Below are 16,923 nucleotides of genomic sequence, written 5' to 3' on the forward strand. Positions count from 1 at the left end.
GTAAGACAGACTCTCGCGGCAGCTAACATCAATGTCCTGCCCTGGCCTGCTCAGTCGCCAGACTTGAACCCGATTGAGCATGCATGGGATATGCTACAGAGAAGAGCTCTGCCGAATATGGAGGGTATCCAGTCGCAAGAAGACCTTTTTTTGTTGTTGCAACGAACATGGGCGGCCATTCCACATCGTGATTTGGATGAACTCATTTTGAGTATGCCAAACCGATGTTCTTGTGTTGTTAGTGTTCGCGGTAGAAACACGGATTATTAATTGTTTAAGTTACCCAATAAACTTTTAAAGAAAACTGTTATTTCAGTCTTTTTTTTCGAACTTTTGTGTTAGTGTTTCAAATGTCAAAAATCCCTTTATTAGGAAAATGGCAAATTTCTTTATTAGTGCAAAGGTGACTTGGTTTATCGTTACTGTGACAAACGAAAACACTTTATTTGATGAATCCTTAAAGAAAATTTTAATTAATATCAATCAGGAGAAAAGTTATTGCAAAAATATATGTTGATCCCTAGACACTTTTGATGTGTGTAGATCTATCTCTATAACTATTAGAAGATTTCAAAGTGCATCATCTCGCATAAAGTCATTATTTTTTCTATGATTTTCAGTAGTTGACGACTTTGACGCGCTAGTTTATGAATTATGAACTTTTTTACAATTAATCTAGAAGTATAATCGGTAATATTTAGTATTTACATATCAACAAAAAATATAAATTGCATTACCTTGCCGTTGTTCAATTAATTGCTCTATATTAGTTACCGTTCGCAGGTCTGAATTTGTGTATTGACTGACGGAGTTTTGCTCTTACCAATCTGCTGTATTTCGTCTTTATCTAATAAGGTGATCTTCACACTGCCCCGCATCACGCTGCATCTTGCGTGTCGACGCACCCACGCGCGTCCCTGCGGGAGTGCAGATCTGCATCATCGTGCGGGTTTTTCACGCACTCACGCGCGTAGGTGCGTTTTGTAAATTCACGCACAGCGAGTTCCATTTTCAAATATACACGTCACGCCCATTCAAAATCACGCGCGGCATTGCGGGATTCAGTGTGCCATACCTTGCATCTCGCCCCGCACCTACGCGCGGGGGTGCGTGTTTCTCCGCATGTATGTGCGTGATCCGCATGAACGCGCGTGGATGCATTTTCAGTGTGTTGGACTATGCGTGTTTTCCATACAAACGGAGATATTTCCATACAACGGAAAAAAACGCATCCACGCACTACGCTGCATCATGCGGGGCAGTGTGATAATCGCCTAAGAAAGTAAAATACATAAGAGCAATCATTTTTTTAAAAAACGTATGTGTTTTGGTTTAGTAAGTCGATTTTATGTGAATTGACAACACTAGCACCTTGAACGTCTGAGCATGACATCTCTCTATGAAAATTGACAAGCAAATGCTTTCGTCCGCCATAATCATTTGCGGAATTTGTTATCAAACAGCAGGCGAACAAAACCAGTGTGTTTATAGTTTTTTAGTGAGCAATGGCTATAGTTGAGGACGAAGTTAGAAATGAATCGGAAGAAGAGAATGAAATTGAGGTGGTAGTGGAAGAGGAGGAGAATGACGGAGCAGACTCTGACGACTCAGATGTATGCACGCCCGTACGATCCAACATTTGGCACATTACGTATTTTTTAAAGGAATCATAATGTTTAATAGTACTTAATGGCATCATTTCACTGGTTCTGACCTCATCCTAACTGGAAAATCGATTGCCGTTTTTGTTTTTCTTCAAATTTATATTATTATGGAAGCCTTTGTATCAATCCAAGTAGGCTTGAAAAAGATAATTTCCCCGATTTATTGGGCCACATGCATAAAGTTCTGAATGTCATTGAGTTTAAACTGCTCGATCATACTTTTATTTTTACACTTTTGCTTTAATTCAAGACAACATGTTTACAGTGAATGCACATAACAAGTTTTCAATGTTTTCTCATAAGGAAAACAATCCACTAAAATTCTTATTGTAGTACTTACAGTTTTTATAAAAAAATCAACAATATAATAATTCAGATAAAATTACTTTACCACTGACTTTTGGGTTTTATACAGAATCTTTGAACTAACTGTAAGAAAACAGGTTAATTCCATTGCAAACATTGGATTAATGTGCTTCTTTATGATAGTCTCTAGGAAATATAGATGAAATAGGTGATACTGAGTTAAACTTATGACAAATCACCTTAGCTTGAAGGCTTTTGTCCAGCAGTGGTTGTGATATTGAGTTTAATGTCTACTTGGTACTTCATTGGTGTATTCTTGCTTTTGTTGAGACAATTTGTACCCAAAATTACCTATATACTTCAATTTGTAATTGAAACTCTTCATAGGAAATGCATTTGCTAAAGTGAAAATCGATATCAATATTATAAAGCTGAAGAGTTTGTTTGTTTGTTTAAACACGCTAATCTTAGGAACTACTGGTCCGATTTGAAAAATTCTTTCAGTGTTAGATAGCCCATTTATCGAGGAAGGCTATAGGCTACTTTTTATCCGGGTTCGTGCAGAGGTTCCCACGGGATGCGGGTCAAACCGCTGGCAGAAGCTAGTATAATATATTTACCTTAATCTAACCTAAAAGGGTGACATCAGGTTTCTAATAGTTAACTGAATTCTTATCACCATCAACCTCCAAAACATCACCATCAACCTCCGAGCCCTTTTCCCAACTATGTTGGGGTTGTCTTCCAGTCTATCCGGATGTAGCTGTGTACCAGTGCTTTACAAGGAGCGACTGCCTATCTGACCTCCTCAACCTAGTTACCCGGGCTTCACCAAAAACATCACCATAAAAAGATATAATTTTTTTCTAATGGATATGCTCTAGTGCTCTAATTTAAGCTATTGTTTCAAGACATGTCTTGTCTGTCTATTAGGATGAAGATGAGGATATGATCTTGGAGAGGAAAGTGAAGGAGCTGGAAGCACGCATTGCAGAAGACCCTTACAACTATGATGAACATGTTGATCTTATCCAAGCATTGTGGTAAGTTTGCCTTTGGTTTTAATGGTTCAGTACACGAACGGTAAAACAGGACCGTGTTACTTCCCTGTCCGTTTGCCTTATCTTGTGACCTGTAAGTCAGTTTCTTTTTTTGAATTTTTGTTTACTTTTCTCTGTTAACATAATACTTACAACACTGCATTGTATTACTACAAATTAAAAATTATTATATTATGTATACTACAAGCTTATCAAGCACACAGCAGTTTTAGGCCAACAGCAATGTTCCAAAGTCCAAAATTGCCCTTTCTATAATATACAAATAACAAATTTGTTTGTCCAGGGGCTTATCCTCACTGGAGCGCTGGCGCTCTGCCTTCGAGCGTCTACAACAGCTGTCATCTCTGCGGGCGGAGCACTGGCTGCTTCGACTGCAGACTGAAGTGTCGTTAGCACACACAGATGTGTCTCGTGAGAGAGTGGCCAAGCTGTTCCAACAAGCTGCGCTTGATTGCTACTGTGAGTAGCGGTTTTCAAATTGAGAATGTTTTTTTTAGGACTGTTTCTGGCCGGACAATAGGAAAGTCTACACCTCTTATTTGCTATTCAAAATTTTTTATTGAACTGTACTTTTTTAAATTTTATATTTAGCTAAAGAAAAACAGTTAAAGCTATGGAGAGGGTCATGTAGTTTCTGTTTTAATCTTGCTTCTATGCTTAAGAATTCAGAAAATAAGCCTACACAATAGTCATGTGATATCTCAACAACATCAAGTTATCCAAAATAATTGTTGTTTTAAAGGCAATAAAAGTGGATTTGTAAGAAAAGATAAGCCTTACATTTGTTTACAGACAAAATAAATATGATTAATATTCGCGTAATTATCTTTAATTCAACTTTTTTATTTGCCACATGGCAAAGGCCTCCTCCAACCATTCTAGCTTGTAACATATTTTATAATCTAACCATTTTTCTTGCCTTCAGCAATCCCGATACTAAGCGAGTGGTGTTCCTGGTCGCTAACGTTCGGCGAGGCGGACAAGGCGCGAGCACAACTCGAAGAGGTGATCAGACGCGCTGGCGCCGACCCATTCTCCGGGAAGATATTCTGGGATGCTAAGCTGGAACTGGAGAAAGCACAGTTGGAAACTATGAGGTTGGTGAAGCTTGTTTGTGTATTTATTTTAAAATGATATTTAAAAACATAGTTTAAAAGGATGAATTTTTATTATTAATTAGTTTAATTGTAGATTCAGTTAAAAAGTTTAGTGTTGCAAATATATATCATTTTACAGTTTAATACACCAAACTGGTGAAAAAAAAATACTGGAGAAAGCATTGAAATACTGTGTAAATAGACAGAAATTAAATAATAAGCAATGTTTCAATCATTTATTGTTTCTATTTGTTTATACCCCAGACCCAAATGTTTTATTTTTGAATGCGAAAATGAACCTCTTAAATTTATTTTTTCATTAGAAATAAATATTGTCTGTTAGCGTTTATGTTTTCAATCATAAATAATGACTTCTCAGGGAGGAAGACACAGAGTACGTAGCACAAAAGGAGCGGGTGCTATGGTGCCTTGAAGAGGCAGTGTCCCGGCCGCTGCTGAGGGGAGAGGACGCCTTACAACAGATGGAGGAACTCGCGCTGTCCTTGCATGATCAGGACTATGTTGATAAGGTATGTTTGTGCTCAGATTTTTTGCACTGCAGTATAATGTTTGAGAAACTGAAAACAGAGAGATTATGCACAACGGCGAACTTAACCCAGGGTTGGGTTCTTTTACAGCCAATCTTAGAGTGAAAGAGTGATTTGATGGGTAGGGCAAATTGCTTTTATATATAAGTATAAAACTAAAAAAAAAAATTCACAGGCCTTTTTGTTATATGTGTAAAATTAAGTCTAAGTGTTTGTTCGTTGTTCTAGGTGAAGAAACAACATGAATCTGCAGCAGATTTTTTGAACAAAATAACGCCATTTGAGGACAAGCTATTGACCTTAGAGTAAGTTGGAAATTAACACACATCTATTTATCTATTCATATATTATAAAGAGGAAAACTTTGTTTGTTTGTTTGGTTGTAATGGATAAACTCAAAAACTACTGGACCGATTTTAAATATTCTTTCACCATTAGAAAGCTATATTATCTGCGAGTAACATAGGCTATATTTTATCCCGGTGCGGGCAGTAGCTCCCACAGGACGCGGGTGAAACGGCGGGAAAACGGCTAGTAGTAAATAATTGTAGCACTTAGTAGTGCTTTTACATAATTTTCTTATGAATGTTATTTTGTTCTGATTAGGAATCCAGACGAGAAATGCCAAGTGTACCAGGAGTACATAGATACAGTGAAGGATCTGTCCCTAGATGAGAAGTACGCTGAATGTGATAGTAATGGAATATTGAGGGTGAGTTGTTTTTAGTCGAAAGTAATGTTACATCAGTTTTGATCAGTATATTTAGGCTATGTTCAGATGAAAGGGTGGCGACGCACTATGGGACCAAACAGTATTTTCCGTCTCAAAAATGGTTGAGACAAAGGTCGCGTAACTGAAACTGTTTTGATTGTTTTACATTCACTAATAATAGAACTTTCCGAAAGCAAAGGAAAAAAAAAATAAAAAAAATGTTATACTTGGAAAAAATTACGTTCAAACTGAATACTGTGAAAATTTCATATTAACTAGACTACTCGTTGTAGAAGTTCAACTTAAGATACATTATATGTCCTTCAAGGAAATATATTAGTATTATACATTTTTGGATTGCTAAAGATCTCTTGTTTACGATTCCGTTATGATTTTTTGACATATATTTTTGTCTGTTTTTTTATTAAATTTTTAAACGTCATAAGGAAATTTTACGTCTTTCTAATTTTCAAGTGGAGGTTTTGTTGTTATCGGTGGCTGCCGGTGTTGAGTTAATGACATTTTAAGATACCTTACTTATTCAGTGTTACAGGGAAATAAAAAAAACCTGCGTCATTACTGCGCCATTTCGAGCTGGAAGCCGAAATATCAACTAAGACATTTTTTCTCATGATATTTTTTTTTTGCGGTGAACGTCTTAACCACAGGTATGATAAAAATCATGTAGCATAGTTTCTTATCTTTTGTGGTAATTACAATCAGTATTGGTGTGAGAACTATTCCTATCAATTTTCTCATTGGTTTTGCACTAGTTACTACAACTAGGGTCCTATAAATACTCGAGTTTTCAGCATGTTCATCAATGTGTCCGATTGTGTCCGGATATTTTCTTTGTGTGACTAACTGCAAAATAATAAAATTAAAAATGAGTGAATTCGTTTGTTTTCGACGCGATATATGTGCTCAGATAATAAGCGGAAAAAGTACTTCAGATATTGAAAAATATTTGTTGGACAATTTCCATTTATCAACAACAGATGTGAAAACGGTTATGCAAAGTATCCAAAAAAATTTGATTACGACTTGTAACCAAAAATGGGCGAAAGCTCAAAGAAAACAAGATCGCTTCGAAAGCCAAAACACAAATTGGTTAGATGGTGAGTTTAAAGTTCCATTAAATTCGTGCAGTACTTCAACATCTGAAAATTCTGACTTGAATACATCTGGTGAACCTGGTAGACCAACAAAACCGTATGACGCATGTTCGGAGAGTACGAAAAAACGTAAAAACATGGAATTACTCCAGGAGTACGGAATGGGGCATGTTCATTACGCTTACGTACAAGGCCTGCGGTCAATGGGTGAAAATAATGAAGCTTCGATTGTGAGTATTATAAGGAATACAGAAAAGGAGGAGAAAAAAGTCATTCTTCAAAATATTTTACGAAGTTCAGATAGTGTACCTTCTTATACTAAAGAAGAAGCATTATGTATATATATTGAGACTGATCTATCCAAAGCTCAATATTCCTACTTGAGGCTTAGACTTGTTGAGAAGAACCTTTTTTCTGTATTGCCATCATACCAAATATTGGCTGAAGCAAAAAAAGACTGCTATCCTCTTGCGTCAAGCATATCCGTCACGAATATCAGTGCCAAAGTGAACCTTCAAGATCTCTTAGACCACACTGCCTGTCGTATTTTAAAGATAAACACGGTTTCTAAAAATTGCACCCGGCTGAAACTATACAGCAAATGGGGTTGTGACGGATCTTCAGGACAAAGTGAATATAAACAAGTTTTACCTGAAGAGAATGAACAAATATCGGATGCTAATATGTTTATAGTTTCACTTGTACCATTGAGACTAGTGGATGAAGAAAGTAAAGAAGTCATATGGCAAAATCCAACATGTTCTTCAGTAAGATATTGCAGACCCATTTCTTTGGAATTAGCAAAAGAGACTCCTGAAAAAACTACCACTGTTGTAAGTGATCTTGAAGCAAAAATTAATGAATTAACTCCAACTCGAACGCCCGCAGCAATAGAAGGTAATATTATAGAAGTAAAACATGAGCTGTTTATGACGATGATCGATGGGAAAGTTTCTCAAGTGTTAACGCAGACTCCATCTAGTTCTTCGTGTACTGTTTGTGGAGCAACTCCTAGACAGATGAACGATTTAACAAAAGTAACTGCGAGAATTGAGAATGAAGACGCGTTTAAATATGGACTGTCTACCTTACATGCGTGGATAAGATGTATGGAAATGATTCTGCATATTTCTTATAATCTAGGTTTTCAAAAGTGGTCTGCAACGACTCCAGAGAACAAGAAGATCAAAGAAGAAAAAAAGAAGTACGTGCAAACTCGTTTCCGGGAATTGCTTGGTTTACACATTGATAAACCTCGTCAAGGTTCTGGAAATAGCAATGACGGTAATACGGCAAGGAGATTTTTCCAAAACTATCAATGTTCTGCAGAAATTACTGGTATCGATGAAGAGTTGATCAAGAGATTATATATCATTCTGCAAACCATGTCATCGGGATTTTCTGTAAACGCAGTTAAGTTTGGTGACTATGCGCTGAGGACTGCACAGTTATACGTGAGTAAATATAACTGGTACTATATGCCATCTTCAGTCCACAAAATTCTTATACATGGTGCCAAAATAATAGAACATTTTGCAGTTTTACCAATAGGCCAATTATCGGAAGATGCTCAAGAAGCTCGTAATAAAGACTATAAGAAATATCGGTTAAATCACGCTAGAAAGTGTTCCAGGTCAGCCACAATGGAAGACGTTCTGCACATATTGTTGTATACTTCTGACCCCTATATATCCAGCTTAAATAGAACCAGTACTATGATACCAAAAGAACTACTTAACGAAGCTAAAGAGCTTTTAATATTGGCAAGTGATGAGTAGATTCATGTTTTTTTTTTTAGTTTAAAATTATGTCATATTTTTTTATTAACTAATTAATAATTTTATTGTAATGCAAGTAAGCAAATAATTCATTTAAGCGTTTAAGTTAATTTTTGTATGGAAAATTTTAAAAATTTATATTTGATTATTTTTTTTCGTAATAAATCTATTGTTTAAAGTTGTAATGTTTTATTTATCCAATAGCATAACTATTCAGGCATACGTATACAAAAGGACATTGCCACCCGTTGGGCCCCTTATTTGTGATAGAGTGTCAAGAATATTTTATTATTAAAAATCAAGTCCTAATTTTATAAAACTAACTATTTTTTTTCAGAATTTCTTGTACCCTAGCATTGAAAAACATAATTAATATTTATTTTATTGAATCTAAGCTAGTTCCGCCATTAAAACTTAACGTGAATGTTGCCAGGTAGACGACAGACTATCTCATTTAAATGAACGAGGTGATCGATTGAAAATATCGATATAATATATAGCATTTTTCTCTTATATCAAAATGTACAAGTATATATATTAAGTATGCACTCGTAAATAGTAAACAAGAAAAGAAGAAAGAAAAACTGTTTATAACTGTTGCACAAACAATAAAATATCAACACTAACAAAAGTCACCACTGAACTATATCTATAAAACGGTTACACCTAACACCATACATGGAATACAACAATAACACAATAATTAGTAAATGATATTATTTATAACAAATCGATTTAGAAAATCGATTAACAAAATATTTAACATGGTAACATCTACTCGGAACGCGAGTCTATCTATCAAATCAATACGTCATTCAAATTGTTTTCGTGCCGGTTGTTATGCGTAGAGTTGAATTTATTCCTCCGTATTTGCTTCTGATAGTTACAATTTGCGTAAAAACTGTCGAGCTAATCGTTTTCGTGCCTCCAGTGGTTTTTTTTTAGATATTGGACTCTTTTCTTAATGATAAGTGAGCACATTGACTCGTGAGCATTGGACTCTTGTTTTTAGTGATATTGTTGTTTTACTCCGGAAAAATGTCTGCACCTGGTAGAAGTCGAGTAAACTACTCTTTGTCTCGCCAGTGTGTTAATTTCTCTTTACGTATAGGGCCTAATCTTCGTAGACGTTAAATTGAAGAAATAGATGAACCAATGCTTATCCTTCTAAACACCTACATTGGTAAGTTTGTTTTATTATGTTTGTGGATTTCACACGTCTCTAAACTACCTTACATTTTATTTTGTCATTTTTTCCAGATATCTTCTGATGATATCCTGTGTGTGAAATGTTTTGTATTATTACAAAACCAGACAGCATCTAACTCAAATCTGTCACTTGTATCCCCTGCTCGTGGACACCTAAATATATGCTACGCACGTGGCTTGTCAACAGCAAGTCGCAGAACTCATAGAGTCAGTCAAGATAGTTCCTCAAAGGAATGTTATACTAAGATGGACACCAGTACATCACGTAAGTGTTTATTCTTATTTATTTAAACTTAATGTATGAATGCATATGTATGTGTGTGTTGAACTAATTAAATATTAATGAATATCAAGTATCTAAATATAATATTTTTGTTATTAGGTGTTGCATTTGGAACGAGTTTGTGTTCCTTGTTGGGCGGCTGCATCAAGACAAGTCCGGAGGCAACCCGTTGCTGGCAGTAGCCAACACACTGTGGAGTCTGCACCGGAGACTGGTATCATGGATGGAAACATAATTACAGATATGATGATTCCTGTACCACCACCACTGCCACCGCTTTAATGATATAAGCGCTCCAGCACAATTTCTAGACAACATATTCCTTGAAGAATAAATGTCTATTATTTTAATTGGTTGTGTTTTTTCTTATTAAACATCTGTATAGCATTTACTATATTTTAAACTCCTTTATAATTAAGCCCTTTCTAAAATAAACTACAACTAATCATAGATGGCACAGCGATCTTACTAAGTAGCAGGGCAGTGATTTTACTATGTCGCTTGCAGGAGATGCTGTCATATATGTCATACATACTCGTATATACTAGGTACCTACCAGTTTGCCAACAATCTTGGGGTCGGCTTTTAGTCTAACCGATGCAGCTGAATACAGTATTGCTCAAAGAGTGATTGCCCATCTGACCTCCATACCCGATACACTGGGTTATAACATGTTACCTCCTGGTAAGTGGTTGTCACACTTGCTGGATTCTAGCTACTCATAACAAGTATAAATAATGCACCCAGAATCAGCAGTTTAAATGTAAGTACTAGCAGCCACCCAGCTGAAGTTTGTAATGGATGGTCACCCAAGTGCAATCTGACCAAGTAGCTTAACTTAAGATATCTCCTTGTGGTTGTTGTAACGTAGCCACATGCTCCTCCAACCAATTTAGCCCTAAGTATATTTATTTCTACTGGTGCCAGCAAAACCTACTTCCGCTGACTGCAAGATAAACAGTTTAACATATTATTTAGCAAGAAAAGATGATATCTGATGTTTTTATTTCATTTGGGAATCAATATTAATACTAAAAATATTTTATTGTTTTAACGCAAATTGTTTTTGAAAAAATATTGTCTAATAACCTCAATTCTTGGGTGACGTTCTCCCCAGCCGCCTCCAAGTGCGTGGTACAGTTCGAGCCTGTAACACCGGCGTCACCCGGGACCTTAGGTCGCAGGGAAGACTTCGGTCTCGCCCTCCTGCCTATGCTAAGAGCTGCTTCTCCCCCATCCCACCCCTTCAAAGTCCTGTCGTGTGCACAGCGCACATACCCATCCCTCGCACATACAGTCACTTCCAACCCCAGTCAAACTCCTAACCCTTTCCCAGTTTTTCCCCCAACCCCTCCACAATCCAACTCCACTCCTTACCGTGATCCTTGTGACTAAGTGGTTGCGGGCCCGTCCATCACTTATTCTCTGATGATGGCGGGTAGGAGTAAACAGTCACCTGCGCTAGGACCTGCGCAGTCGAGCGCCGTAAGTGGGGATGAAGGAATCCTGGGGGGTTGAGCCAAGCGGCGCTGGCGGTAATGCGTCCGTGCGGCAACACGCCCCCTTTGGTCTGGATTTCACGCGAAACGGTTACCCTACCTTAGAGCCATGGGTTAGGGAAATGGCCAATCGTGTCCCGTCAGAGGGCCACAGGCGAGGGACGTGGGGTCCGCGAAAGCCGTCCTTGGGCGGCCGTAGCGGTGGTGAAGGTCATGCTGACGGTGCAAGTGAAGGTTGGAAGTCGGGACTTTCTGCTCCAGACTCCAGCCTGATCGAGTGCCCGATGTCGCACTGTAAGCCAGCCTCGCGTTCCTATATCTACCGGGTAGTCCTAGCGTGCCTACCTTCAGTAGGGCGCTCCCAGTTGCGGGCTCCATGGAGGGTGGGAGCTCGGTAGATGAAACTAAAATAATCAAAAATATGGATAACAATAAAATAAATTTTACCGGCGTAAGGGTGGAGTCAGCGAAAGCCGACGACACTCCTACGACCTGCGCGAACACCGCGCATTCTGCCCCCGTGGGCAAATGCGACAAAGGTCCAGGCATGGCGAGAACCGTGCCGAAGACCAAACGTCAAAGCAGGAGGAAGGGACCAGGTAAAGCTGGTACCGACTCCACAAACAGGGCGAGGGTTATAGGTACGGGTAAAACCAGTACCGACCCAAGCACCCCCGTGACGGTTCCGTCGGCGGCTCACCCCCTCGGCGGTCCTCACATAACACAGCACACCGAGCAAATTGCTCCACATGCCGGCACCTCCGGGCCATCTGCCTCCGTCAACGCGGATACGGTAACCCGGACTGAGGACTACTTCTCCTCCGCATGGCAGGTGCAAAAACGCAAGGGCAAGGGGAAACAAACTCCACAACCCCAACGCCCTAACCAAAACCAACATGGCGTGAGCTCCAAGAAGAGGAAGATCAACCCACGCCAGCGCAGGCGAGCGCGCATGAACGCGAACGCCGCGCCCGACACACCAGCTCTACCCGCTGCCCCAACCTCCGGCCAGCCATGCTTCTGTGCCGGTGGGCGTACACAGGCCCAGGCAGGCGAAAGCCGACCTGGACCGAGTGGTCGTCCGCCGGGCGCGGGGGCCGGCAGGCCGGTGAAGGAAGGGGACGAAACAATAAGCCCTGCAGGTGAGGTACAGACAGCTGCCAAACGCGCTCTGAACGAGACACTTTCGCCCCGTGGGAAGCGCAAACGACAGTGCCTGGACCCGTCCAAGCGGGCCACTCCTCGGGTAAGCTACGCTCAAGCAACCAAGGAGTCCCTGTGCATCGCAGTTACATGCGGCCACACCGGGATCCTAACAAAGGACGTAGCGGACACGATACTGACGGGGATACAGAAGACCATCCTAAAGGAGGCATGGTCCCCGAACAACAAACAACCGGGGCCAGCTTTTAGTGGTAAGCCGGTTTACACAGAAGGCGTCCTGAAGCTGTGGTGCTCCAACGACCACACTTTGACATGGCTTCAAAAAACCATCGCCGACTTGGCCCTTTCAACCGGCCACCAGCTGATCATCAAGAGCCAGTCGGAAATTACACGAAGGATCAGGTGTGGCATCCTGATCCCTAATGAACAGGGGGCCATCACCGACTCGCGAGACATCGGGCGGATTCTGGCATACCAGAACCCGCAGATCGCGGTCGACAGGTGGGTGCTCCAAAGACAGGAGAAGCAGCAAGGCGCCAGCTTTGTGGTGGTGGGAATCCCGGAGGAACAAATCGCGACCCTGATGAAGTCCGGGCGCCGCCTCGCCTTCGGGCTGGGTGCGGTGTACGTGAAATTCCAGGGTCACAACGGCAAGTTTGCCGATACTCCGCCGGGATGGGACCCCGCCACTTTCACCATCCAGAAACAGCCTGGCACAAGTACCACGACCAGCGAGGGCGCTGGCCCCACCGAGGGCCCTGCGGTGCCCGTACCCGCAACCGTCCCCTCACAGGACGACGACCCGGAAGAAGCCCTTCTGACGGGTTCAGACCTGGAGGGGGACGAAGTCGAGTCCGGGGACCTGCTGGCCGGGCTACAGCTTGGAGGAGACGAGGAGGGCGCAATCTGCGATGGCGTCCCCTTCTTCGTCGACAATTAAAATCCTCCAAGCAAACCTCCACCACAGCCAAACCGCGACGGCTCAGCTGCGCAAATGGTTGGAGGTTCAACACACGGCCATTGCCCTAATCCAGGAGCCGTGGGTCAGGGCCGGCCAAATCAGAGGACTCTCCAATCTTGGAGGTAAGATTCACGTAGACATACATCACGACCATCCCAGGGCGTGCATCTATACAACAAAAAACATAAAAAACACAGTTTTTATCAGATTTCTGTTGCAGAGACCAATCTGCCATCTCAATACAGCAACCTGCTTTAAACATGGAGATCACCCTCGCCTCGGTATACATGCCCGAAGCAGAGGAGCCTCCTCCCTACGACCTCGCCCGCCTGGTGAATCACTGCGAGAGAGAAGGGAAGGAAGTGATTATCGGTACTGACTCCAACGCACACCACCCTTTGTGGGGAATGGATACACACAACGATAGGGGTAAGACCTTATTTGATTACTTATTCACAACCAACCTATCACTAATAAACACTGGATCAGAACCAACTTTCGTCACTAGACGAAGTCAAACAATTATAGACCTGACTCTCGCATCAGAGAGCGTAGCGGAGCTAATCACAGGATGGCATGTCTCTAAGGAGGCATCTTGCTCAGACCACAGATGGATCCGCTTTGACCTACAGGTCTGTATACAAGAAACACCACCGAAACGGAACCCACGCAATACGGACCGCGCGACGTACACCCGTACGCTCAGCACCAAACTTGCGCAACTCGGGGACCCTACAAATTACGTGGACACAGAACAAATTGACGAACAGGTAAGCTACCTCACACAGTCAATGATAGACAGCTATCAAACAGCCTGCCCCGAAACTGCATACCAGAAAACACCAGGGAAACAACCATGGTGGGGTGCGGAACTAGAACGCAGGCGTAAACAAGTGAGAAAAACTCTAAACAGAGCAATGAATACATGTGCCGACGAGGATTGGGACGACTATAAGGCGGCCAAATCAAGGTACAAGAAATGCATCAGATTCCGAAGTACCAGGGGATGGCGCAAGTTCTGTGGTAACATCGAGTCCTGTCAACAAGCAAACAGGGTAAGGAAAATCCTAGCACAACAAAACACACCTGGTCTGGGCACTCTCCGAAAACCAGACAACACACATACCACATCGCCGGAAGAAACGAAGCGCGTCCTAATTGAGACCCACTTCCCAGGATGCGTTTTCACGCAAAATGTAGAATGGCATGAGGTAACACAAACACCAACTGAAGAAGATTGGTCATACGCACAAAAAATCGTCACAATGGAAAAACTCCATTGGGCAATTCAAAGCTTCCACCCATACAAAGCAGCAGGTCCGGACGGAATCTTCCCAGCGCTCCTGCAATGGGGAGGACCATACATCTCATATAGACTATTAAGACTAATGAGAGCATGCCTGGCTTTTCGATATGTCCCCAAAAAATGGAGGGAGGTCAAAGTAGTCTTTATCCCAAAGCCAGGTAAAGGAGACTACACAAGCGCAAAATCTTACAGACCAATCAGCCTGACATCCTTTGCTCTAAAAACCCTGGAAAGGTTATGTGAGCGAGAGCTGAGGGACGGTGCGCTAAGAAACAACCCCCTGCATCCGAATCAGCACGCATATAGCTCGGGGAAATCAACAGAATCAGCGCTTCATCTGGTAGTAAGCCGGATAGAGGAGGCAATAGAACAAAAAGGCATCTGCCTTGGCACCTTTATAGACATTGAGGGAGCCTTTGATAAAACAAACTTCGTTAGCATAACAACGAGCTTACTCAGACACAGAGTTAACCCGATGCTAACTGATTGGATCACAAACATGCTCAGCAAACGCGTGGTACGCTTTGAAGATGATGACAAATCAGCACTAATAGCCAGAGGATGTCCACAGGGAGGGGTACTGTCCCCGCTCCTGTGGAATCTAGTGATTAATGATCTCATCACAAAACTAAACGCAAACCACGACTACACAATAGGTTATGCGGATGACCTTGCCATCCTCATCTCAGGCAAGGTAACTGACACTATCTGCAACCTTACTCAACAGGCCCTACGAATCGTAGAACAGTGGTGCAGGGAATTTGACCTTTCAGTAAACCCCACCAAGACTGAGTTAGTCATGTTCACAAACAAACGAACGTTGGGACCGTACAAACTACCTAAACTCTTCAATACAGAACTCAAACTATCCAACGAAGTCAAATACCTTGGCGTCACTCTGGACAGTAAGCTGAAATGGAGTAATCATATAGACAATAAAGTAAACAGAGCCAGCATTACCTTTTGGCAATGTAAGAAAATGATAGGGAAGAAATGGGGCTTATCCCCTAAGATAATACTATGGCTATACAAAACAGTGATCCGCCCCATGATCACTTACGGCGCCTTAGTCTGGTGGCCCAAAACTGACCAAACTACAGTCGCAAATAAACTGGCGCGAGTCCAAAGACAAGCCTGCATGGCAGCCACAGGTGGCATGAGGACAACACCAACGGCAGCGTTGGAAGCCATGCTAGGTCTGCCGCCGCTGAACCTCTTTGCACAGCAAGAAGCAGCAATGACGGCTCTAAGACTCAAAACCCTTAATCTCTGGAGCAAGTTGCCTACAAAACACACAACTATACTAAACAATCTTTATGCAGACTTTCCCATTATGCAGGCTATAAACGACCGCATACCCAAAGTCTTTATATTCGATAAGAAATACAGGATCCAACTTTTTGAGGATCATCGTTACGAGGGACATAATCCCAAAGAACTAAGAATTTTCACCGACGGATCCAAAACAAGCACCGGCACAGGTTCAGGCATCTTCTCAGAAGACCTAAACATACACATATTCACACCCCTAGGAGTACATAATACAGTATTCCAAGCTGAATGTATAGGCATCTCCCTAGCGGCCGAAGCAGTCATAAAGCGGGAAGTAACCGGTCACTCTATCCGAATACTCTCAGATAGCATGGCAGTAATACAGGCCCTAAGCAAACACTGCGCAAACTCCGGCCTTATACACGAGTGCCACCAACGGTTAAACAAGGTAGGCAGTTTAAATAACATAACCATTCAATGGATAAAAGGACACAGTGGCTCCCGAGGCAACGATGCAGCGGATGAGCTGGCGAGAAGGGGATCAGACCAAACAGCAGTATGACCAGAACCCATACTGCCACTCCCCATCGGCCACCTACGAACACTGGTAAGACAGCGTACTAGGCACAAACACAACCACCTCTGGACAAACCACAGCGCGTGCAGGCAGGCGAAGATTGCCCACCCCACCAACAACGATCGCCTCACTAAACAGCTGATGGGCCTATCAAAGCAGAATTTACGTAAGTTTACGGCAGTTCTAACTGGACACGGCTCCGTCAATAAACACCTCTATGTTATAGGAGTTACAGACAGTCCCTTATGCAGAGCCTGCATGGGGGAAGAAGAAACAGCGGCACACGTGCTACTAGACTGCCCTGAAACCGCCATATACAGGGCTAAGTACTTCGGTAACCCAGGTACTATCCAAGAGATAGTCAGCAGAAT

At 41.8% G+C, this 16,923-nt stretch overlaps 3 protein-coding genes across 7 annotated transcripts in view; all 3 read left to right on the top strand.

Moving 5' to 3' along the window:
- Positions 1–1,395: 1,395 nt before the first annotated feature.
- The window catches only part of LOC124639549 (squamous cell carcinoma antigen recognized by T-cells 3-like), a 29,932-nt gene continuing 14,404 nt past the window's right edge, over positions 1,396–16,923 (top strand). For 2 of the 4 annotated variants that reach the window (XM_047176971.1, XM_047176970.1), the window contains exons 1-7: positions 1,397–1,625; positions 2,904–3,013; positions 3,315–3,490; positions 3,957–4,128; positions 4,508–4,658; positions 4,905–4,981; positions 5,283–5,388. In XM_047176971.1, the coding sequence (XP_047032927.1) occupies positions 1,506–1,625; positions 2,904–3,013; positions 3,315–3,490; positions 3,957–4,128; positions 4,508–4,658; positions 4,905–4,981; positions 5,283–5,388 (912 nt within the window). In that variant the 5' untranslated portion in view covers positions 1,397–1,505. Of the gene's footprint in view, positions 1,626–2,903; positions 3,014–3,314; positions 3,491–3,956; positions 4,129–4,507; positions 4,659–4,904; positions 4,982–5,282; positions 5,389–16,923 lie in introns of all 4 variants that reach the window. The other 2 variants (XM_047176972.1, XM_047176973.1) reach the window with 2 other exon arrangements.
- On the top strand, positions 5,439–10,123 carry LOC124639550. Of its 2 annotated transcripts, XM_047176975.1 has the most exons (3): positions 5,439–9,464; positions 9,542–9,755; positions 9,873–10,123. In XM_047176975.1, exon 1 carries the CDS (start codon positions 6,212–6,214, stop codon positions 8,279–8,281), a length of 2,070 nt encoding a protein of 689 aa, XP_047032931.1. In that variant the 5' UTR covers positions 5,439–6,211; the 3' UTR covers positions 8,282–9,464; positions 9,542–9,755; positions 9,873–10,123. The 2 variants fall into 2 exon arrangements, with proteins under 2 accessions (XP_047032931.1, XP_047032930.1); XM_047176974.1 differs by having other exon boundaries at positions 5,439–9,755.
- Positions 10,886–13,828, top strand: LOC124639552. The gene is made up of 2 exons (XM_047176978.1): positions 10,886–13,519; positions 13,618–13,828. The coding sequence occupies exon 1, from the start codon at positions 11,649–11,651 to the stop codon at positions 13,374–13,376; it is 1,728 nt and encodes a 575-aa protein (XP_047032934.1). The 5' UTR covers positions 10,886–11,648; the 3' UTR covers positions 13,377–13,519; positions 13,618–13,828.

This window comes from Helicoverpa zea, chromosome 19 (assembly GCF_022581195.2).
Source record: "Helicoverpa zea isolate HzStark_Cry1AcR chromosome 19, ilHelZeax1.1, whole genome shotgun sequence".
In the NCBI taxonomy this organism is placed as follows: domain Eukaryota; kingdom Metazoa; phylum Arthropoda; class Insecta; order Lepidoptera; family Noctuidae; genus Helicoverpa; species Helicoverpa zea.